Raw genomic sequence first — 24350 nt, forward strand, 5'->3', positions numbered from 1 at the left:
CTTGTGGTGTGGAGCGCGCTGGGTTGGCAGCCGTGCACTGACACTGTTAGATCTTGCTAATGATGGCTCTTACATCTCAGTTATGTTCCAGCTGGGGTGCTGGTGAGTCCAGAAGGGACTGTGCACAGTATGCAGGTACAGGGTAGCTGAAATGCCAAGTGTTTGCTCTGCAGCTAAGCCTGGGACAGCTATTCCACAATGAATGTGACTTCAGAGGAGTGAGTGTCACGCTATGCAAAGCACTCTCCAGTTGCTCCGAGCACCTACTACATTAACACCAGAGAGGCTGTGCAGCCACCTTCCCTTCATGCATTTCTGGAAAAAAAAGAGTTTTACAAATGTCCCTTGTAGCTCTGGCCCTGCGACTCTTCCCTTGGGTGTTTTTCTTTGGCAGGGAGACAAGCCACAAGTCTGTGTGACCAAGTGGTTGGCCTGCTCAGCCCTGAGGTATTTGTAAAGGAAAAATGGTATGTGGCTGTCAAGGATCAGGGATGATATGCAGAGCAATCAGACATCCAGATTAATTATGATGTGTGTTAGTGGTGCCTGAGGCTAAAAACTGCATTGCAGAATTGCTGGATGTACCCTTCCTACTGAGCAGCTTCCAAAGACAGGAGAAAGGACAAGCAGAAGAAAGGAACAAAGGCATCCAGGCTAAGTGGTTCAGCCCTTAATGTGACTGGAGCTAATGCAATGGCAAAAAGTGGTGTGTCTGTCCTTTCATCTTCACGCTGCATTTCATCAGGGTGAGGGTGAAATGGTCCATCCAAAATACTAATGTTACTCACCCAAGGAGTTCTTTATCCTCTCTGTACCTTTGCAGGTCTCCCAGGCTGTGTGTTCATGGTCATTGCTTTATGTAACCTCAGATTACAGCAGAGCTGAGACCTCAGCAGTGCAGAGCAGAGCAGCAGCCGTGTGAAAGCAGAGAGGACTGCTCCTGCTTTACAAGATGCTTTTACATTCTTGCATTAAAAGGGTGAAGGATATTGCTTTCCATTTCTTCAGGATTTCATAGAGAAGCAGCCAAGTGTAATTAAATGTCATGTCACTGGTGACACAAGCCAGCTGAGCCAGCCACTACTTTCAAGTAAGAGGAAGAGGTTTCTACTGGAAAAACCAAGTGTGTAGTGAGTGTATTTGTGGATAAGAGTCTGGCTGTTCTAATTCCTACCTGTGATGATATTTTGGCCAACTGTGGATGCTTAAGTTTCATTCAAGTTTCTTTTTATTCTTCCCACCTCTTTTCCTTTCAGTAAGTTTGTCTTCAAGAATTAAACAATCCTGTTTTCTCCCTCTGTAGTAGCTAGGGTCCCTGGTGGGCTCAGCTGACCTGTCCTGAACTGGCCATCACCTCCCATTCCCCCTGGCATTTGGCTGAACAATTGCAGTGCTGGGCTGGTAGCTGGTGGGGACCAGGTTGGTTGCTGTGTGTTTGCCCTGTGTGGGTTTTTCCTCAGAGAAGCAGCCCCAGCACTTTGCTTTGACCCCCTCACAGCACTCAGGGCTCTGTCTGCTTGGGTGCTTCTGGAGGGGGTTTTGCACTTGAGTGCCCAAAGTGGTTTCACACTCTGCTTCATCCTGCACAGCCCACGAGAGACCTGTAATAATAACCAGAATGAGCTGCCTTGTTCTTAAACACCCTCATGAATATACTCCAACCTCATCTGCAGTTCAAACAAATTCAATAAGGCAGAGGAGGATTTAAAGATATTTTAAATAAATTAACTTCTGAGTGGACGTTTATTGAGTTTATGAAGCCAGTTAATAAAATGCTACATTTATTTCAAAAGGCACCTGAAATATTCCTCTTGTGAACTATGGAGATTACTTTTATAATTGCAAGGAGTGATATGGGCCCCACTGGAAGTGTTCCTCAAAGCTTGAGGCACAGTCCTTGTGCAACCCTAGAGGAAAAAAGAGATTAATTTGCCCTCTGCAGCTTTTTGGTTTGCTTTGCATCATTGGGCCCTGATGGGATGCCCCATGGTGGTATTGGGTGGGGGGGTTGCAAGGGAGGAGTGACGAGCTCTGCTTCCCTGGGGTTTTCCTTTTTCATGTGCTCAGCACCGAGCTAGAGAAGTCATGAGCAGAGAGAAACATTTCTCACAGCAGCTTGAAGGTGGTCTGGGTCTCTGCTTAAGCAATGGAGACTCCACTGGGAGCATCCTGCCCTGCACAACCACCTCCTGCAGCCAGAAAGCAAGGACCTGGCCATGGATTGTGGCTTTTCACAGCTGAAGGCACTCACTGCAGCTCCTGAGGCAGCAGGCTGAAAATGTACCTTTCAGCAGAGCGTGGCTAAATCCTCCCCCCAAAAAAAGTTCCATAAAATAAGTTATTTGATTCTTTAATAATGGATGGTATGAGGACAACAGAGGCTTCTGCTCTTCTCATCTACAAGCAGCACCAAACCACTTTTGGAGAGGCAGTGCATTCCAGCTAGGCTTTAGAAGATGAATTTTCTAGCCACAAGTGATTCCAAATATTTACATGTGTTGTTGCTGCTTTCCAAACAACGTTTCCCTCTGCCAGAAATCAAAACAATTGGGTTAAATGGCTAAAAACTGTGAAGATGTTGTGGATTGTCCTGGTTCTCAGCTGAGTTACCTACCAACAGAACTTGAAGCAGGAGCTGTAGGGAGAATGAAGGTGACTGGTTTTTGCCCATTAGGTGTCAATGTACTTGAATTTAGCAGGGAGTGGCCAGTATTCTGTTCTCACAAAATTACACCTGTGTTGTGAAAAATGATGGGGGAAGGCAGGAAGCGAAATCTCAGTGTAAGGTACAGTAAACCTGCTTTGTTTGTCAGCAACAAATTCTCTGGGGTGAGGACTTTCTTCTTCACTCTGCACCTCCAGCTCCTGGAGCAATAAAGCCCTGATCTGCTCAGTGCTCTGGGCAAAGCTGCTGCAGAAATAATGGCCAAGATAAAATGTCTTCAACCTTTGCCCTACAACAGGGAAAATCAAGCAGGTAAGAAAAGCAAGACAGGAGTCCAGAAAACAGCAGATTTCCTGTAGGACCAGCTGGATCTCAGCACAGCATCTCTCCCCCTGTGCAGCACAGGTCTTGCTTGAAGCCCAGAAGATCTCCACTCCCAGATTTCAGGCTTGTGTGTGCCACATGGCTACCTGTCCATTTAGGTTGGATACTGGGAAAAATTTCTCTGCTGAAAGACTGGTCAAACATTGGAACAGGCTGCCCAGGGAAGTGGTGGAGTCACCATCCCTGGAGGTGTTGAAAAAAATGTGTAGATGTGGCACTTTGGGACATAGTTTAGTGGGAATGGTGGTGTTGGGTTGACGGTTGGACTTGATCATCTTAGAGGCCTTTTCCAACTCTACAAGCTCAAAGCCCAGGGGTTCAACCAAAGGGAGCTGGATGCACTTCACTGCTGCTCCTAAGAGCACAGTGGGATGGACTCTAAACCAGCTCAAGACTTAAATTTAGATATTTATTTCTTAGGATCAATAAATGACAAAATAAGATACCAGACAGTACAAAGGCTATATCAGGAAGTAACCATTTCATTACAGCTTGATCAGTAAATACAGTATCAATAACAGCATGATACACTGAAAGGGTGTTTCCCATTGCTACACAAAAGGATTTCACACCCTCTTCCTTCCTTTTGTCACAGAAAATACTACAAAGAAGATGTTGACACATTTTTAACATTCTTCTTTTTTTTCCACCCCCCCCCCCCCCCCCCCCCCCCCCATATGCAGTATCCAAATCCACTACAGTGAATGTTTGTGACGAATTTGCCAGTGTTGAATCTTTAAAAGCAGGCAAAATGAGCAAGTCTGGAGCCAGAGGTCAGAAAAATAGTTGTGTGAGTAACCTCTATTCACAAATAGTCTAAAACAATGCAGAATAGGTTCCCAGTCCAGCAAGGCAAAACATATGTTCCTTCTGTGGCTGTCCATCATTTCATGAGAGTGGCTGCCACTTTGGCTTATGCTCTCTAATACCTTACTCCCCAGGTAGTCCTATTGAAAACTGTGAGACAACATGGGAAATAGCATTCTCAGCACTAACAGCAGCAGTGGGACTGCCCCTTTGTCAATCAAAAAAGATGTTGACCCATTTTTAACCTTCTTCTTTTTTTTCCCCCCCCCCCCCCCTCCCCCCCATTGCACAACAGGCCACAGAAAATAAAGCACATGAACGTTTTGTATTTCAGGAAACAGAAAAAAGATGCACTTTAGAAAATATTTGCCATAAATACAGTATGTGCAGGACTGTCAGGTGGCACAGCTGGGGAAGGACTTTTGATCACAAAGCCAGGACACAGAGTCATGAAGGTTTGGATTAACAATTCCTGTTTTCCTGCAAAATGAATCTAGACTGAGAACAGAATAACTTGTTGAGCTGGAATGTTAAGAACCAAACAGAGCTCTAGCAGATACAGCTTGATCAGCTGCCACACAGCACAGCTGGGGAGATGCTGGACCACCACCTGAGGTGTTCCAAAGGAAAGCTCCAGCACTGCTGTGCTTTGGGGTGTCCATCCCACCCTGAGGGCAGGCAGGGCTGGTGGGGGTCAGCCCTGCCACCCCAGCTGTCTGCAGCAGCAGCACACCTTGCTCTGCACATCACTCAGCATCTGGTGCTATAAATGCAAAGGTCCTGCTCTGCTCCTGTTGACAACACGTGTCCCGCTAACCCTCCTCACCAGCTTCTCCATCGAGTTTTCTCCCTCATGGGAACAGTCTCTGAACTGGGTCTCATGCACTTTACAGAAAAAGACAAGCTCAGCAGAGCATTCAAACACTGATGTGTGCTGGGCCTTCAGTGAGAAACTCCTGCTGGGAGAAACTTCCAAATAGCATAATGACTTTGGAAATGTGATTTCACACGCTGCCAAATGGACGGCCCTGACAAGAACGCTGTGATGAGAAACCAAACCTCCAAATTGGGTTTGAAGAGGTCACTTCATAGACTCTCTTCAGCTGGGAATTTCTCTGAATCCATCTGGCAGCACTTCACATCTGTGGGCTCAACAGATTTTTGTTTAGTTGAAACAAACAGTTCAAAAACACTTCTAGGAAACTTGCATAGACAGACAGGCTGCTGCCCCAGCGCCCAACCCTCTGCCAGCAGAGAGCTCAGACAGGACAGGAATCCAAAGGACAGGAGGACTCCTTTTGTCTAATGGCAAAAGCTACTTATGCTTGATTAGGTTAAAAGCTCAACCTTGTTGAATTAGGAGTTCAGGCATTATTAAAAATCATGTAAAGAACCATTTTTCTGGTTTGAACTGGGCAGTTTGTACCTTTTTCTCCTCCGGGGTACCATGCCTGCCTTCACACCCTGCGGCTCTTGCAGTCAGTGATCCTCACTTTCTTGAGCTCAAGGGAACTAAAACTCTTGGTCAAATGCAGCAAAACTGGGTGAGGAAGGGGGGCAGAGGATGAAATCAGATGTAACTTCCACTTTCAGCTCAGATAGTCAGATTGGGCCAGTGGAAGAAGCAGCTTCGAGCTGCAGTCTCAGATTAAGGGTGCAGACTTAGGTCTGCTCCTGTGTTCAGCTGCAGGAACAGAGCTGTGGGAGCCAGCAAAAGACTTGGATAAATCCCTGCAAATAGTCAGCTCTTCAGGACTCGAGCAGCCCAACAAACATTAAGGAGTTTGTGCTCAGTTTCTTTCTACTCCAGCTTGTTCCCATTTTAGTGTCAGACCAAAAAATAAACCTACCCCTTCCTCTGAGCTGTGATCAAGCATTCTGTGAGCTGCCAGGAGATCTCAGCAATGAAAATCTAACCTGAGCATCTTCTGTGAAACCACGGGGTTTGTACAGTGTTTCCTAAGGTAATCAAGCACATTTCAGCAGGTCGGTGTTGAACAAGTGCATTAATAATGTTTCACATTTCAAAAGCAACACGCAGGGTGTTAAATCCTAATGAAGCTCATAGCAACACAGAGCTACAGCTTCTGTGGGAGGCTTCAGAAACCACCTCCCAGCTGTTGATTATTTAGAGGTGAAGTTAAAAAATTTGGGCCTTCCCCAGAAACATTTAAAGTGTCTTGCTATAAACTATGAGATGTCAGCATGTGGGAATGGTGAGGAAGCAAGTAAAACTGGAATGGGGAAAATCTGAAAGTCCCACAGAATTGGGGCAGGTTGCTCCTGTCTCAGCAGCCTGGAGCTCTTGTGAGCCTGGGGCTTTCTCACCTCTTCATGCAGGCCAGCTAACTGTTCTTCCTGGTAAAAAATAAGATTCAGCTGTGTGGAAAAAAGGAAGATTTTCCATTTCTGTTCATTTTCAGCACTCCAGCTGGGCAAAGTTTCTGCATTCTTGACTTTGCCAGAGACTCTGTTATTTGTGGGTGAAGCAGTAGTAATAGCAGTGGGAGAGGGGGCTCACTGTGCAAGGCACTGTGTGTGCCCTTAGGTGAAAAATAAACCCCATTCCCCCAGGCCACAGCCACCCCAATCTAGGTAAGGCATCATCTGCTGTTGTTTAATTTCAAGGAGCCAGAGTGGCTCTCTTGAGCACCTAGGTCATATTAATCCCAATTCAGATATATTTCTAAAATAACCACCTGGCTCCCTGAGTTTTCACTCCTTGTTAATTGAACATCCCATAGATGAGCATGTCCATTCTCCAAATACATCCCTTTCTGTTCAAAACTGCTTGCTTCTCATCAGCCTCTCTGCTCAGTGCCACCAAGAGACGTGATCTCAACCCTTGGATGTGAACATGGCATCTCTGCATCGAGACAAGGATGAAATGCACTAGGATTTTGCTGAAGTTTAACATGTTTTGGCTTCCCAGTTAACACTGCACCTGGATTTATGCCAGACTGAAGTTACAAAACGTGTATACATCACTCACAAGAGGCAAGGCCAATGCTTTAAAAGAACCTCAAAGTTACTGGCAGAACGAAGCCTATTTTTCCAACAACAATGACTTTGCTAAACACATTTGTGTCACGTGGGTTTGGAGACCATGCATGAAAGTCACAGAGGCCTCTCACAGGCTTCGACTCCATGATGAATCTTGCAATTCCCTTCCTCCTTTGGCTTCAGTAAGTAGTTTCCCTTGTGACCTGGCTGGAAAATGTGTGGTTGCTGGAGATGCTGTTGGATTTCCTGGTGAAGGCCAGTCGTTTCTTCTTCTTCCTCCATGGCAGGCACAGGATTGTGAGCGTCGAGAGGAAGATCTGTCGGAAGTTTGCAGACACCAGGTTGTAGAGGATGGGGTTGATTGCTGAACTGACGTAGAAGAGGACGTTTGTCAGCATGTAGAAGTAGTGGTAGAAGTTGAAAAGGAAACTGGAAGAACAGATGAAGATAAAAGTCTAAGTAGAGTGGGGAGAACTGAAATAATTCAGAGATACAATTAATGAGAAAACCATGAACTCTTTGTTCACTTTCCTTGGCTCAGGACATGAGCTTAGCAATGGTGCCACCAGGAAAACATCTGTTTTCAACTGGGACTGGCCAAAAGGAGGTCAGTGACTCTACAAAGGTCCTACCCCAACCACTAGGTGTTAGAAATTCATGTATGCCCTGGGTCTGGATGTAATATTTACCACATGTGTTTGTTCTGTCTTTGGAAATAGACACTCTTGAAACTGAGAAGCCAGATGGAAACTTGTTTCTGTGTCATGCATATACATTAGTTTGACTTTTCTCACTGCAGTTCTAGTCTACAGAGCTGCAGAGGAGCCCAGCTCCAGGAACAGACACAGCTCTCTCCTCCTTCCTTGGCAGCCAGAGCTACAGCAGCTCATGCAATGGATCCCTGGGTTGGAATTGGTTTGTCATCTGGGAGAGTATTCCTTGTTCTGGGGGTGAGCTGATGATAGCAAGAGTTTGAAAAATATCCTGAGCATCACAACATAATGGTTTCAGCTACAATTAGTTGAAAATGTTTAGATTGGTTTTGTTTTGCTTTTGGTTTTGGGGTTTTTTTGGAAATCTCTTTCCTAGGGACAGCTGAGATCAACAGCTCTGAGCTGGTAAAGTGTTTATGAACAAGGTGAGCCTCATTTTCAGGAAAATGTTCCCCAGGATCATTTATCTGTGGAAAATACAGACCTTTTTGTTATTCTGAGCACTGTCTAACAAAAGACAAATAGATGTGTGCTGGAGTACATCACTAACCCCTCCACACCCCCTCAGCACTGCCAAGCACTGCATGGCCCATCCAGCTCTTACAAGCTGAGTTTCTCTATCTAGTTGTGAAGAATTAATATAGCAAGATTTTCTCCTCTTCAGGGGCAGGCACATGCATTTATAAATGAACACATCAGGCTGCTGCAGGCTCTTCATTAGCTGCCATGCTGATAGTTCACCATTCATAATGTGCCTTTAAAGTCAATGCTTTCCTAAAATCTCTCGTGGCTTTTAAAAGAAAAAAAAAAAAAAAATGTATGTGAATGGAACCAAAATGCATAAATTCACACTAACTGAGGACAGACTTCTCTCACCCCCAAAGCAAATGCAGTCTTTAGATAACTGATGGCTGCTTTAAGTGCTTTTCATATAGGAAAGCAAACAGGAAACAACAGTTTGTCCCAGTGTGTGCCTAGAGCTCTGTTTTCATGATAGGCTTTGGGTTTTACTACAGAGGGAGGTACAGTTCCATTCAGTAGACTGTTCTAGAATAAAAGCCTATTTTTTTATGCTTGGAGTTTATGAACTTTCAGTGTTTCATAGTTGTTCTGTTTTTTGATACTGCAGATTTTTTTCCTGTTCATTGCAAGAAACAGACCCGGTCCCAGGGAGCAGGGGGAGGGATGGATCCCACGGGAGGAAGGATGTATGTGAATGGAACCAAAATGCATAAATTCACACTAACTGAGGACAGACTTCTCTCACCCCCAAAGCAAATGCAGTCTTTAGATAACTGATGGCTGCTTTAAGTGCTTTTCATATAGGAAAGCAAACAGGAAACAACAGTTTGTCCCAGTGTGTGCCTAGAGCTCTGTTTTCATGATAGGCTTTGGGTTTTACTACAGAGGGAGGTACAGTTCCATTCAGTAGACTGTTCTAGAATAAAAGCCTATTTTTTTATGCTTGGAGTTTATGAACTTTCAGTGTTTCATAGTTGTTCTGTTTTTTGATACTGCAGATTTTTTTCCTGTTCATTGCAAGAAACAGACCCGGTCCCAGGGAGCAGAGGGAGGGATGGATCCCACGGGAGGAAGGACACGTGTGTCCCTGAGCACATCTCAAGGCATCTCAGGCTACCTGGGTGTATATCCCCAGACACCATTAATGCTTAATTGCATGTTTAAAATTAATAACCAGTTCTGTGGCTGCTTTGCTGAAGAACCTGGTCTGACACAGCAGAAAGGCTGCGTGGAGCTGCCTGTGTGCCCTGGCACATGTCACAGAGCAGGTGTGTTCTGTCTGGGAGTGCAATTATCCCACAACTTCTGCAAATCTGGACATTTTCTGATCAGCATTTCTGAACTACTAGCATTTAATTCTGATCCATTCCCTGCAAAACCCAGTAAATAATCTGCCCCAGATTAGGTGAGCAGCACAGTTATTTCCTTACTCCTGTAACCTCTCCTGTCACTAAGGCAATGTGGAGTGGTGGAGCTGCAGGAGCTGCTCCCTCGTAGGGCTGGTGATTGATAACTCTGCCATGGAGACAACAATCCACTTCGGAAGCCTAACCCCCCAATGCCCAAATGTCACTTCATAAAGGGCCATCAGAGGTGAATGTCAATCACTGCTCTGAAAGGGGGCAAGCCTGTGGTTGTAGCTACAGATGACGGAAGGGCTGATGATGCTTCCTCCACCTACCCCTGTGGGATGCAGATGAGAAAGCCAGGACCCTTAGCTTGGCTGGCCAGAGCAGTAGGGAATCCAAAAGGAAAAAACAACCCAACAATTAGGAGGTTGAACCTTTAACCCCTCACATGGTAGAGGCCTGTGCTGCAAGATCCCACCTCCATCCCCCAGTTTGATGGTGCCCCAGCTCCAGCCTGGCCCCACACTCTGCCCTGGATTAGGGGAGCTCATCCCCCCCCTCAGGACTCACTCTGTCCAGTGGCTGGAGGGGACGTAGCAGAACATGAGGCGCCGTATGTGGTAAGGGAGCCAGCAGACCACGAAGGCAATCACCACAGCACCTGCAAGGGATGAAAGAAGCTCATTACCTTCTGTGAGCCATTTCAGGGTGAAAAGGGACTTGTCTGTAGGGTTCTTAGCTCTGTAAGCTCTTTTCTTAAGGCCTCACTTGGTTCTGCTGTTGCTGTTGTGCAAAGAATAATAACTCCAAGGCACAACCAGCCTGCAAATGATTGAAAAAACGAGCACAACAGCAATAGAGAAGCAGCAATCAGCACAGGGACAGTGACATTGTGAGCAGAGGAAGGTTTGATGCAGATAAAGGGCTGCTGACACCTAGCTCAGACATGGGCTTCAGCTAAGTTGTGTTTGTGTCTGTGCGTTTCGTGCCCTTGTGGCACCTGGTATTTTGTCCAAAGCATTGCAGAGACAGTTAGTGTTTGTTTTTCACCCAGGGAAACAAGGAAGCAGGGACACTATCATCCCATTAGTTTGTTACTCAGAGCTGCTGGCCATGGTCTTTACTAAACAACTTCAGGAGCTGCTTTCTGGTGGCAGGGCTTGTCCTTTTGTTCTGCTTTTGTGAAATACCTGAGACAGTCATTACAAGAAGTTTGGGTCTAGACATTGCCATAATAATAGTGATTAATTCAAGGATAAGCAGAGAAAGAGCAGGTGTTTATTTTTTTTTCCTTTCCAGATCCTTGCAGAGGGACAACAAACAATGGAAATTAAACTGTAACAATTCTGAAGGATCAAAGTGCTGTTGGTAGAGTGCTTTTGGCAAGCTAGATAAAAAAGTAGAGGGAAAGACTAGGTTCATTTTGTAATGTGCATTTCAGCCTCTGTATGAAATGAAAGGATCTGGCAGAATCGGAGCCGGAAATAAAGATATCTCAGTTAAAACATAACACAATAAAAGACAAGAATAAAATCAAGGCTGAATAAAATCAAGGTTAAATAAAATAATTTTGTTAATTTTTTATATCCCAAATTTGTTCTACAGAGAATAAGAGCTGCATCACTCTTGCCCTTTACTTGACCTGCAAAGGGCTGGGAAGCTGCAGAGCTGTGACAGAGCTGCTCCCCATCAGTGCAATGAGGATGTGGCACGTGGAGTCAAAGGCTGCTTCTTATGCTTTGGGACTGGAAATATTTAGGTGGATAAGTCCCAAACCCAGGTGCTCTCATCCCACAGGGACTGTGCCATAGCTCATGGAGGAGATGCACAGAAAATGTGTGGCCCAGGAGGAGTAGGTCTGGCTGTGGTTGCACCTCCCCATCCCTGTTGCTCCTCCAAGAGGCACAGAGGAGAGAAGTGTCTGTGCCCTGTTTTTGTGGTGTCATCACTAGCAGAGCCACTGCCTAATTTGTACAGAGATTAAATGATTCCTGGTGTCCAGCTCCATGTGCCAGCTCTTTTATTAAACACATAACCCATGGACATGGCTATATTCTTTTAACATCAGCCTGCATGATGTATGAGAGCATCTTCCAGGAATGCTGCAAAAAGCCATTTATTCAGTAAAGATTTAGGCAGCTGAAGGGACATGTTTTGGAAAGAGGACTAGAGTGTCTGTTTTTATTCTCTTGTCCAAGTGAATTTGTTATTTCAATCTGAATATTTTTGGCTGCTCTCTGCTCATTGTGATCACAGATGTAATCCATCACTGGACAGCCTGCAGCAATTCAGATGTCACCAAGTGAATACATTTGACCTGTGTCCGATCTTGCCCCAAGGAGATTTGCTGGGACTTTGCTGGGGACAGCACAGAATTGACATGTGGCACAGGAGAAGTGGGGAGGTCCACCAGGAAGCTCAGAGAGAAAGCTGGATGCCTGCCTTGCTCTTTCACATTGTTGGGCACCTGCTTTTGGCCACCTCCAGAGATTAATTTCTCTGTTGGATAGACCTTTGGTTTGCCCTGGCTGGAGCAGCCCACCCATAACTGCCCAGGAGACCCTTCCCAGGAGAAGCCCTCCAGGCTCTGCCTGTCCAGCCATCAGCCTTGGGTTAAGGGAGAGGTGCCAACATCACAGCTCCATCTGCTTTCCCAGTGCCCATACAGGATTAGCTGTATTTTCAGGCTGTGAAAGCAGCTTCCCAACTGGCTCCCAACACAAGTCCATTTGTGCACATCATTATTTTTGCAGAAACTTCCACGTGCTGGCACTTCCCAGCTGCTTACCCCTGCATGCAGCTCTTTAAAAACATCAGGATCTAGATTCTTTCCACAGCCAAGTTGAAGAGTCTCACACATCTGCCTGTTAAATTTACCAACACCTTAAATGAAAGGGATTTTCTCCTGATGAGGGATCTCTGCTTCTGTTGCTCAGACTATGCTGTGCCAAATAACACTGAGGTAGGGATCTATAGCAGCAAGAATACATGTTGGGAGAAATACCTGCTTAACCTCAGTCCATCAAGTAAACTGTGGTAATGCTGTAATATCACGTGCAATCACACTGCAATTAGAGCTCTATTAAGCACAAAGCTGAGTGCACTGGAGACAGGTAGGGTCAGATTTGGAAATCCCAGGTGGGCAGCACGCCAGGCTGGTCTGTGCCACGTAGATTAGGACACCCTGACCTGTATTTGTCACTCTTAATCCAAGTGCCTCAATTTTATCAGACAAGGGATCAAGCAGATTTAGCATAGCAATCCTGCCCTGTTGGGTCCCCTTCCTGGGGATGAATTTGAAACGTGGCAACATGCTAAATTTCACCTCACACAGCATGAAAATGCCCTTTTCTGCCTGATACCTGGTGCCTTCTGCTGCTGTCTTGTGCCTCCCCGGGCACATGCTTATCAAAACAGATGAGCTGCAAAACAAATGATGGGCAAAGTGGCTGTCAAAATGATTTTTTTATTGTTGTTACTGATTCCTAGGAGCTGTTCTCCATCATTTTGAAGTTTCATACAGGTTGTTGGGTTTTTTTGGTGGAGTAAGATGGAGCAGGTCAGCCTGCTGGAGCTGAGCACTGCAGGGGAAGGATTAGACCTGGCGTGTGCTGGGAGTGACTGGCCAGGATGGAGTTTGTGAGCTTGGAGATTTCCTGCCTCTGTTTTTTGAACTAAAAAGAAACCAGACCCATCCCTCACTTCTAATTAATTCAATACAGTTTTAATAGGAGCAGGGCTGCTCCGTGAACTTCTGGTATCCCCACATTTGAGCAGACAAGAGGCCAAACCTGCAAGCTCAGGGCGGAGGAGAAGAGAGGGAACCAAACAACCTGACTCCAGCCAGGGAATGATCCTTCCACTGACCTGCGTCTTCATTTCCCTTCTAAATCAAACTCCCAGTTTAAAACTGTATTAAAACCTGAATTATTGCATCCTGTGGCTTTTTATTTTGTCCTCTAATGGCTCTATTCTCTGCCCATTTGAATCACATCCCAGGGAATAAGGGGAGAGAGGAAGGAGGACCAGGAGAGCTTATTTATTGTGCAGGAAGCCCTGCAGAGGGAAACATACATTTTGAGTGACATCTTTTTCATTGTGCAAAAGAAGATTTAAGCCGTGTCAATCTTGATTTTCTGACTAAACTGGATGTGGAAGCAATCCTGGAAGTTAAATTATATTAGACTGTGCCGAGTGTTTTATTTTACGGTGTGTGTGTGTTCCCTGCAGTCTCTCCAGGGCTCCTGAAAAACTCCCAGTGGGTTAGCATGAGGATGGAGCAACATCCCCTGTGTGCAAAGGCCCTGCTGAGTGCTTGGTGGCCAGCTTGGCTGAGCATGGGAGCCACGCTCGGGAAGGATTTCCAGCCCCTTGTCCCTCTTCTGGGGCCTCTCAGCGAGACCCAGAGCAGCAGGCTGGTGGTGGGTGACATACTGCCAGCTCACGTGGGAGCCCAGGGATCTGCTGCAACACAAAGCACTTGGATGGTGTTTTTATCCTCCTTTTATCTCTCCTATCCCCTCTGGGATCATGTTGAGTCACAGCCCTGTGGCTCCAGGGTGGCCCTCAGTGAAGGTATCCCTTGCTCCTCTCCAGGAGAGGGAGAAAAAGGATGCTGCCTCTTTCAACCACCTCTGCTGCTGCTAAGACCTCCAGAGAAGACCAGATCCATCCTTTCTGGGTAGTTTTTGGGCAATGTCTTTATGTTTCTCTGTATTCCAAGGGGAGTTGAGATGCACACAGCTGTCGAACAGCATATTGTGATGTCTGAGCAAAAGCAGGTGCTGCTTGGGTGTGTACTGACTCATCTGAACAATGTGTCTCTGCCTTTTCTCATTTCAGCTCATCAGTGGTTGTGTGTCATCAAGGTTGCCCAAGGAACCCATGCTCCAGCTGGGACTAATAACATACATGACAGTGTTGTGGGGCTCATGTCTGGGATTTGCATTAATGCTGGTTTCTGGAGAAACAATCCTTGTGTATTCAAAGCTCCTGGCTGTTACACACTTCCTTAGTTGATGCCATTACAAGGTAATTGCTCACAAAGAGGAGCAAAGCATCACTGCTGTCTGATACAAGAGGTGGTAAAGCTGGCCCAAGTGGAGATGTAGCTGGCACTGCCTAGTGAAACCTCCAGGCACTGCTTCTATTATCACAACACACTCGCTGACAGGTCATGGGCAGTGTCTAGACCAGCAGGCCCCCAAACAAGGGATTATGGCAGCAGCAAGTGTGGGGATGAGCCTAATGAAATTTAAACTGCTGCTGGTGTTTGGGTCTCAAGGCTGCAGAAAAAAGGATTTCCATAGAAGTCAATAACAACCAGCAGAGACTGGGGACCACCAGGATTCACCAGTAGTACTCAGGAGAGTAAAGGAGACACCGTGGACAGCAAAGGGGCTGGGGAGCCTGTGGCTCATTTAGACACCACTGAAAACAGGCAACATTTGCTGGCGACAACCCCTCTGTGCTTCTTACACTGCGCAGTGTAAACATTAGATTTGACTCCTTAATTTCCACCCCCAGCAGCTAGAGATCTGCTTTTTATCTTTTTGTATAACTTTCCTTCTTTTTTCCCTACTGTGGGAGCTCTGCCTCTTTTTTGGATTAAGGGGTAGAAGAAGCTGTCTTGCTTGAAATGAGCCATGTTCCCCTAAATACCTCTTTGTTAGTGACAGCAAGACAGCAGAGTGCATAGAAAAAGCTTTTGGCATACAAAACCAAGGTATTTTAATCAGACTATATTCTCAAGTCCTGATTTTCAATGATTTCAGCTGACAGACTTGAAAATGGATGTGAATTCCTGCCCCTGCTCATGCTGGTGATTAAATCCTCCCCTGGCATCCAGTTTCACCCAGAAACTGAAGGCAGAAAATGAAAGCTAGAAGCTATCCCAAGAACAGTGTCCATGCAGCACATCCCTGATGACAGAGTGCAAATCAAGGTGTCTTCTTCAGTTTCCATCTAAGATAATTAATTTGGGGGCAAAGAAGGAATAAGCTGCTTGTTTCCACTTAATCTTCACTTGTGCCATTCCCCCCAGGAATATCTGGGTGTGGAGGAACAAGAAGAGGAAAAAATAAAAATTGCTGCTTTGAAGAAAAGGGCTGCCACCTTCTCTTCAACAGGTCCAAGGCTCTTTCTATTCTGTAAGATCAGGTATAACCTGAACCACCATCCTCTGCAGCCCCTTCTTTCCTCTCCAGCTTCACGTGTCCTTTGCTCCTACCCAAGAGTTTCTGCTGCAGAGGGACCCTGGGGCTGGATTTACCACATGCTTCTGCAGTGACCAAAGCCCTGGCCAGGCTTTCTGTTTAAAAACACATCAGTTAGCTTTTTAAACACTGCTATGGACAGGGTTTAACACCTGCAAAATCTGCTTGCTGGGCGTGACCAGCCTTAGGGTTGTCTTCAGAGGTGCAGCCCCGAGAGCCTGGATCCCTGCAGAAATGCCTCACCTGCCAGGGCTGCAGTGCCAGCTGAGGGACACGACTTGGGAGAGAAGGAAAAAAGATCTCTCTGTCCCAGGAGGTTCAGCCAGGGTCCCTTTCTGCTCCTCAGAGGGTGTTTATACAGTGCTCCAATACTGCTCTCTTTATGTCACTTGGCAGGTTCTAAAGTAAACCTACATGTACAAACATCTCCAGGAAATATATACAACTGTTATATAGTTAATTTATCCTCCCAAGTTCCCATGTGACACTTCAGATGTTAAACTCAGCTTTTACTCATGCTTAATGTCACAAGGATTTTCTTAAACTCCACTTGGAGTTGCTCAGACTCTTTATTAGGGATACAAACTGCCATGAATTTAATTCCTTTCTTGCAAAGGACAAGATTAATGGACAAATCTGATTTCCTTAAATGATAGGAATTACAAAATACAACTGTTCAAGGAGCAGATTGTCAGACTGGTGCTCTTCTGTGTATTGTGGCTGCAAAGCATTAGTGATTTGTTACTCCTGTTTGTGGGATTGTTACACTAAATCTCACAGCAATATTTTCCTCCTCAGATGGATAGTCTGACTTGGAACACTGGGGAAAAGAAATGAATCAGCTCTTCAAACAGTTTGATCAGAAGGGGAATTATTCATGCACACATTAATTAAATGCAGGCCATGTGGATACTTCATTAATACTTGGCAATTGTCTAGAATTACTTGAAGAAGTGCAGAGATCTTGAAATAATAATTTTAAGATTCTTATATGTTCAGTAAAAAAAATGTAGTTCGACTTTATCTCCTAAAAAGCATCTTAAGGAGCGATCACCCAGCCAGCTGTGGGAGATTAAAGGAAATTCTTTTAATTAGTTGAACCTCTCTGAGTGATTTACAATTGCTTTCACTAAGAAGCTTCTGCAAATGCTACCTGGAACTGATCACATTTTAATAGGCTTAGCCAAGGTCCACCAGGGGATGCACAAAACCTCCCCTTGATGTCCATCAATTTGGCTCAACATGGTTATCAATAACCCTTCTTTCCCTTTCCACAAGATAGTTTGGCCATGTGTGCTTTCAGCTTGAAGCAAGCTCCAATATGATTTTTGAGCAGCTGTTTGGAAATGTGAGGCTGATGGGGAAGATTTATATTCCCTCTCTGTGTCTGGATGCAGCATGCAATGGTCTGGGCAGTGTACAGGAGGTTTTACCTGCAAAAAGGTAAGATATTATTTAGCTGCTTACTCTGAAAGGTGTGTATATTTAAGATTAATGTAGAATGTTACCAAAAGATTGGTGTATCAGGCTGTGCAATCAGAGAATATTCACCTTTCTGTGGAGCATCACCTGGTGCCCAAGAGACTTCCCGCTTTACAGCCCAGCCAAGGAGCAAGAACAAAAAGTGGAAGTGGTTAATAACTGGAGCAATTGAAGGAATATTGAACGGATGAAGGAGGGGATGAAATCTCCTTGTGCAGATGTTGCCCTGTTACCATCACAAAAGGGCTGGGAAGTTGCCAGCATCTCAAGCTCTCTTCTTTTGGATCCTCACACCTGGTGGACGTTGCCAGCGGAGAGGGAATTACAATCAGCAATCACACACTTAATGAATTAATGAGCTGGCTCCCAGGCAGCAGGGCTGACACTTCCCTTGATCCTCATCTCCCTAATTATTTTGCACACAAACGAAGTAAGAAAGGGTCAAGAAAATACATAAATGCTACCAAAGCAGAGGAAAATCATGCTGGGGATGTTCTGAATGAAGCTGCTACCCTGGCCACTTTTAGCTCCTAGTTGAATGTAAATAAATACATCACCTCAGTCGAGTGGGAGGAAGGAAGTCTTTGCTGTTCTGATCTCATCCAACTGCTCTGCACACTGTGAACTGCAAAAATGTATTTTCTGAGAGCTAGTTTTACAAGTTCTGAGAAATTCCATCCTTAAAACAAGATCAAGCTCTCTGTACTTCAGGTCCAAGTTCATTTTTGGAAACAGAAGATACTTCGACCCCTGTGAGGGGGGGATTTTGTGCCAACAGTTTTATTAGTGTGGACAAGTGTCATTTTTCTTTTCCCATCCTCTTTCATAAACTAGCCTAGACTATATACATGGATTTGGATGCCATGGATAAATCATGTGCAGCCTTACTTATTTTTTGCTGCTTTTCAGACAGCTCAGGGGCTGCATCCTTAGAAGAATAAGCTGGGAGGAGCAAGTGACAAAGGGAAACGTGAATCAAGCACCTCCAGTCATCAAGTGCATCTGAAAAATGCAATGAAGGAGGATTTCACTCACACATGCTAGATAATAAAAGCCTTTCTTCATGATGTGGTGAGAGACAGACAAAACTGACAGTGGGTTTCTTATTTGCTGGGTCTTCCTCAGGCCAGAACAGGAAGAAGTGGCCACTACCTTATTGTCTATCTGCATCTCTGCCCGTGGGGCCACACATCTGACCCACTTTGGCACCCTTTCAGGCTTCAGATGGAAACCCTCACTTTTGCTAACTTTTCTCAAAGTTTTTTCACAAAAACAAATAACAAAAGCAAAAAAATATGCCTGGAGGAAAAAAATAATAATAAAAAAATAGAAAAAGTAAAAGAAGAAGAACATTAAGCTTATTGTTCAAGGAAAGGAGGGCTGCTTTTCTGTGCCTCAAAGGAAAGGTGGACCTGTTGGTGAGGGATGCTCTTCCACCACCACCAAGAAATTCCCAGGTGTAAATTGAAGTCTCTCTTTTATTATTCATGAAGACCTCTTTCCTCTTGATGTTAAAAAAAAGTATACAATACTAAAAAAACAGAGAGAGAGGTGTGAGATGTTGTAGCATGAGTGAGAAGAGGCAGGTTCTCACTCAATGGCAGAAGCGTTAAGGAACAGGAGGAGGAGGCAGGGAGCTGGGAGACTGGCACTTTCCTCTTGTGTTAAAAAAAAGTATACAATACTAAAAAAACAGAGAGAGAGGTGTGAGATGTTGTAGCATGAGTGAGAAGAGGCAGGTTCTCACTCAATGGCAGAAGCGTTAAGGAACAGGAGGAGGAGGCAGGGAGCTGGGAGACTGGCACAGCCCCAGCCTTGCAGGGTTGGTGCTCCATCCTTATCCCTCTGTGAATGATGGTCAGCTGGGATGCAGAGGCAGTAAACAACCTCAGACCAACAAGATAATTACCAATAATTCAGTGTCATTTGGGTTTTTCTCTCCTTTTCCTGAGCAGGCACTTCCCAAGGCGATATTGGCAGCCAGGGTGCACATGGTGGCTTGCCCAGGGCCTGGGCATAGTGTGTTGTGTGGGACACAGCCCTTGTGAAAAACAGCTGGAAAATTCTCATGAAGGTTCCTGTTGCCTTCTCTAGGGATTTCTTTTCCTATTGAAAAAACATCTTTGGCAAATGCCCTTCAGTTACCAAGAACTGGGCCATGAAAAACACTGGTCAAGAAGCCTTCTGCTCCCCAGCTCTCACCATCTAATGTGCTTGAGGCCTCTCCCAGTGTATAATCTGTACCCTCATACTTCATTAGATACTTTTTGGGTACTATTTTTAACCAGCTTTTGCTTTTTCATCTCTCACTTAAAGCTACCAGGTTCTTTAGTCTCTTTCCCAGCTTATTTAGTGAAGCTACCCAGTGTTTTGCAGTGCAGCTCAGTTCCCAGTGTGAGATTTAACCTCTGCAGAAAAAGAAAAGGAATAAAGTGATATATGCAAGGCTTAAGTTGGTGCTGACAGAATCACTGACATTCTGGGCTAGTTCGGTGTTTTCAGAGGCTCTGCATGTGAGCAGCTCTGTCTTGTAGCTGTTTAACCTGTGTTATGGGTCCACTCCAGCTGATCTGCTCAAACTCAATCCCACCAAACGAGTTTGTTTTTAAAACTACATCAGTCCCCCAGTCACAATCAGAGCCTAAAACCAGCACCAGCTGAAAGGTGTTCAGGTCAGAAATAGAAAAGGAAACAGGAAAACTTCATGTTATCAAGCTTTTGCTATTTCACAGAACATGAAATGTGTTTTTTTCCTTAAATTTGCTATTTTCATTTACCTGTTTCTTCCCCACTGAGCAGAACTCATTAAATAATACTCAAACATCTCTTTAGCTTCCTTTCTCTGTATGATTTAACTTTTTTTATCCTGTAGGGGAAGATTAGATCTCAGAGAAGTGACTCTGGGAGAAAAGAAAATAATGAAAAATAAGTATTAAAATTCTATAGAAAACTCCTGGTGACTCAGCAAGAAATAGATGAAGAAGTAAAGAGACTAACAGAACAAAGACATTTATTTTTCATAATCTGGGGCTTTGAGGTAAGAACTGGACAATTTTGGCAAATGGAAAAGTATCTGGGGGAGCTGTGGGTTGCCAAAAAGAGAGAATTTGTGTTTAAACTCTGTTTTGGGTGACAACATTTACCAGTTTCAACCCATGACTCTTCAAAAGTGATTTGCTCAGCCATGCGGGTACTCACGTAGGACCCTGACGCCGTGTTTCAGGGCCTGGACGCGGCTGGGCTCCATGGACATGCTGAGCATGGTCTGCTGCCCACCAATGGTGCACACCTGGTTGTCCTGGGCAGCCTGCTTGAACATGACCATGAGCTGGTTGGCGATGATGGTGTTGAGCACAGAAATGACGACCATGGGGAACACGAAGGAGATGAAAGTGTTGACCTGTGGGGGAGAGAGGTGGCAAGGTCAAGGCTTGAGAAGGATCAGTATCTGAAGGGGGCCTATAGGAAAGCTGGGGAGGGACTCTTTACAAGGGCTTGTAGTGAGAGGACAAGGGGGAATGGGTCAAAACTGAAAGAGGAGAGATCCAGGTTGGACATTAGGAGAAAGTTCTTTACAGTGAGGGTGGTGAGACACTGGAACAGGCTGACCAAGGAAGCTGGGGAAGCCCCATCCCTGGAAGTGTTCAAGGGCAGGTTGGAAGGGGCTCTGAGCAACCTGATCTAGTGGGAGGTGTCCCTGCCTATGCAGAGGGGTTGGAAGTAGATAGATGATCTTTAAGGTCCCTTCCAACTTAAACCATTTGATGATTCTATGATTTTATGATCTGTGGGGCAGGAGATTGTGCTTCATTTCTCACAGCAACAAACAGCCCTTCCCTCCTCTTGCCCCGCTGGCTTTGGGAGCCTTATGGCACAGAGGGAAAACAAACCCCACTGGCACATTCATTCACATGGGTCAAAACTCAAAAAAGGCAAATTCATTTGAGTCCAATTAGGTTGCCTTCCCCCTCTCAGTGCAGTTCATTGCCAGAAATGTCTTGACTGATGTATATCATCTCACAAACAGCAGGGTGCTTTTTAGCTTTCCTTGTGTGCAGTGTGACTTCTAAATAACAGCATGTTATTGTCTTTTTTTCTTTATTAGGAGCACTCCTTGGGATCTTCTTAAATTACTTTTTTGTGCGTGTGCTCTGTCCCTTCCCTGCAGATTTAATGACAGTGTTTTGTTATCTCATAACCAAATTATCCAATAAACCTTGTGTCTTAAAGGATTAAAATTGATTGGAATAAACAAGTGGAAGTTGTAATGTTTTTAGTGCAAATTATTTGATTACTACAGTTGTGATAAAATTAAATGGAGGATCAAATTAAGAAGTGATTGAATCAAGTGGAAGTCACTGTTTGTGTCAAATGAAAGCAGGAAGGTTTTGTGAGAGTCTTCTGTGCTGTCTAGAAACCCTGCTGGAGCTGGGCTCATCAAGTGGAACACATGCAGGATTTGCCCACTGCTCTGCTGGGCAGCTCGGGGGGGGCTCCGCACACCCCTGAGATGGATACAGGGCAAATCAGAAACCCCTTCAGGTTTAAAAATTACAAAATATTAACAAGAACTGAACCGTGTGCTCCAGATCACTGCAGAAGCAATTTTGTTAAAGGTGATAATGTAACACAAAGATAAAACAACTAAAACCCAACAGGGAATTTTGTCAGTGGTAGGATTAAAACAGCTACAACTACTAAACCCAGTGGGGAACTGGTAGGGTTAAAAAAAAGATTAAACTCCTAATTCTAGTAGGGCATGTTACAAGGCAGGTTAACTTTTTCCCCAGACAGCCACTCATCTCACACCCCAATGCCCTGAAACAGAGAAGCAGCCTGCCACCCCAAGCCCCCCCCATGTCCCTCTGCAGGCTGCAAAGCCAGGAAAGCCTCATCTACACATGGGTGCTCCATTTGCTCCGATGGAAACATCCCCTCTGCACCCACCCACCAGCACCATCACCTTGGTGCAGATCCAGTGTCCAGTGCAGACGTGTGGTCTCTTTGCTCTGTAGGGATTCAGAAATGCCAGAGGTGAATGGAAGGATGGAGAAAGAATCCAGCCACACCCCCAGGATGCTGCAGGGGGTCCACACAAGGAAGAAACGAGTAGCACATGGAGGGCACGTGCACTGGCCATCAGGAGCCCTCATGTTTCTTAGGTCATACATTTGAGAAAGATGTAACTCCTCTTTCAGTGCTGACAGGCAGTGCTGCTGTTGCCAAAGTTTTCTTTAGGTGGATCAAGCCCCTGTACAGCTTTGTGCTCCAGAGCTCAACACCTTTATCAGAAGTCCCAGCACCCTGCACAGTAAGAACGTCATCTCTTGTTGATGCTGTTAATTAATAATGATGGAGCTCCTTGGAAGTTTCTTGCTCCACCCCGCCCTTACAAGCCATTAACGGCCTCTTGTGAAACATCAAGCAGTTTTCTGAGCTTCTAAAACATAACATGTCTCACAGAGTTCTGTGCATAAATAGGAGTTTCCTTTGGAGTTGCCTCAAGATGCAGAGAAAGATCATTAAGCAGCAGGGACCAGGTTCTCAGCCACTACAAAATGACAGGTTTCACTCAGTAATTTGTGCTTGTGAAGAACCTGCTTCATTTATTTAACCTTCAGGATGCAGCTGGGCTGTTCTGGTGCACACTGGGGTGCAATGACTTGCTCAGATTTACTGGATCAGACGAGGAAACAAGCCCTGTATTTCCCCACCCCTGTTTCTAAAGCTTTAGTTGCTGAATCTCCTTCAGCTGAGCAGAGCTTGCACATCAGCTGAAGGAAACACTGCTCTGGAAATGCTTCACTCAGTCACCTTCAGAGTTTATTTGCTTTCCTTCAAAGACTTTGCCCTAACTACAAATTAGCCTTGCCTAATATAATTATGCAGAACTCAAAAAGTCTTTTCTGAGCTTTCTTTAAAGCCTTGAGTCGTTCCATAACTGTATTGTGAAGTCTCTAAAGAGCTTGGGCAATTGTCTAGAATAACATTCATTTTTTCCTTTTATGAATTGTTATGGGAAAATTGTGCAAATTGCCTGCTTTCTATGAAAAGCTGTATTTAAGGATTTTTTTCCATGTCCTAATTTGTTTCCAATCTCTTGTATAGTTAAAAAATCAAATCAATATTTTCCCCAGAGGCAGAAGGTTTTAATTTTCAGAACGAACTATTTGCAAACACAAACTCTCAAGGACCGTAAAGGCTAGAAAAGCAAATCCCCCTCCTACAAACCCTCTGTATTCTGTGTTTTTTCCTGTGAGCTGCTTGCTGGTTTGTTCGAGTCCAGACCCCAGCACACTGTGCATGTCAGTGCAGAAACACTTCATTTCCAGGTGACTTTGCACACTGCTGGAGCTGATGCCTGAAATGCCCCTTCAAAGCCAGTGGAAGTTTTCCACCTGTTTCCAGAGGAGCTGGTCTGGGATCCCAGGACTACACCTTCAAAGGTCCCCAGGAGGAGGAACATGTATGGAGGTGTTTAATAGGATTTTTTTGCAGCCCTGAAATTCCTGACATCAGTGGGAATAAAGTGGTTATGGCTGTCAGTCAATACCTAGGGGAGCCTTTTTGTCCTTGCATAGCTTTGCAGGTGGCTCTGGCCCTGGGAAGGAGGATTTAGACAGTGATTAGGTTCATTTTTGACCTGGAAGTCTTGGGTTTTATGTTGGCTCACTGTGGGAAGGACAGTTTCTGTGATACTAGGGCTGAAATAATTCTGGGTTCAGGGTTGTTTAGACACACAAGCAGAGTGGTCTGAGCATATCTCAGGTCAGTGTGGTTCAGTCTGGTTCTCCTCTCCATCAAAATGGATGTGTTGGGCATCATGAGCAGGAACACAAAGCTGTGCATGGAGAGGCTTAGCCCTAGGGTAAAGAAACCCAGCACTACAACCCAAGAAAATCCAATGCTACCATGTTTGTCACTGCCAGGAGAGGATGGAACACTAACCCACTGCCATGCTGCTGCTGCTGCTGGTGCTCTGGTCAGCAGTGCGGTCCAAAAAGCCCCTCAAACATCAGGCTGGCAGCACCTGAGGTGTGGGATAGTCCTCAGGGCCAGACTGTGTTTGGTGTCATACAGAACTGGCCCTCCAAGCACTGCTGGAGCAGCAACCCTCAGAGACCAGAGTCACTCTGCTCTGGCTCTCTGGGCAGGAGGGTGATGCTGTGGTTGCTGCCTGCAGGAGAGCTCCCCACAGAGACCTCTGCCT

The 24350-nt window shown here is 45.3% G+C and overlaps 1 protein-coding gene across 1 annotated transcript in view; it reads right to left on the bottom strand.

Annotated features, from left to right (window-relative positions):
- Positions 1–6898: 6898 nt before the first annotated feature.
- NTSR1 (neurotensin receptor 1 (high affinity)) overlaps positions 6899–24350 on the bottom strand; it is a 44053-nt gene continuing 26601 nt past the window's right edge. The window contains exons 2-4 of the mRNA XM_009998617.1: positions 20339–20540; positions 10014–10104; positions 6899–7288 (exon numbers count right to left, since the gene is read on the bottom strand). Of these exons, the coding sequence (XP_009996919.1) occupies positions 7039–7288; positions 10014–10104; positions 20339–20540 (543 nt within the window). The 3' untranslated portion in view covers positions 6899–7038. The remainder of the gene's footprint in view (positions 7289–10013; positions 10105–20338; positions 20541–24350) is intronic.

This window comes from Chaetura pelagica, unplaced genomic scaffold (assembly GCF_000747805.2).
Source record: "Chaetura pelagica isolate M959 unplaced genomic scaffold, ChaPel_1.0 scaffold275, whole genome shotgun sequence".
Classification (NCBI taxonomy): domain Eukaryota; kingdom Metazoa; phylum Chordata; class Aves; order Apodiformes; family Apodidae; genus Chaetura; species Chaetura pelagica.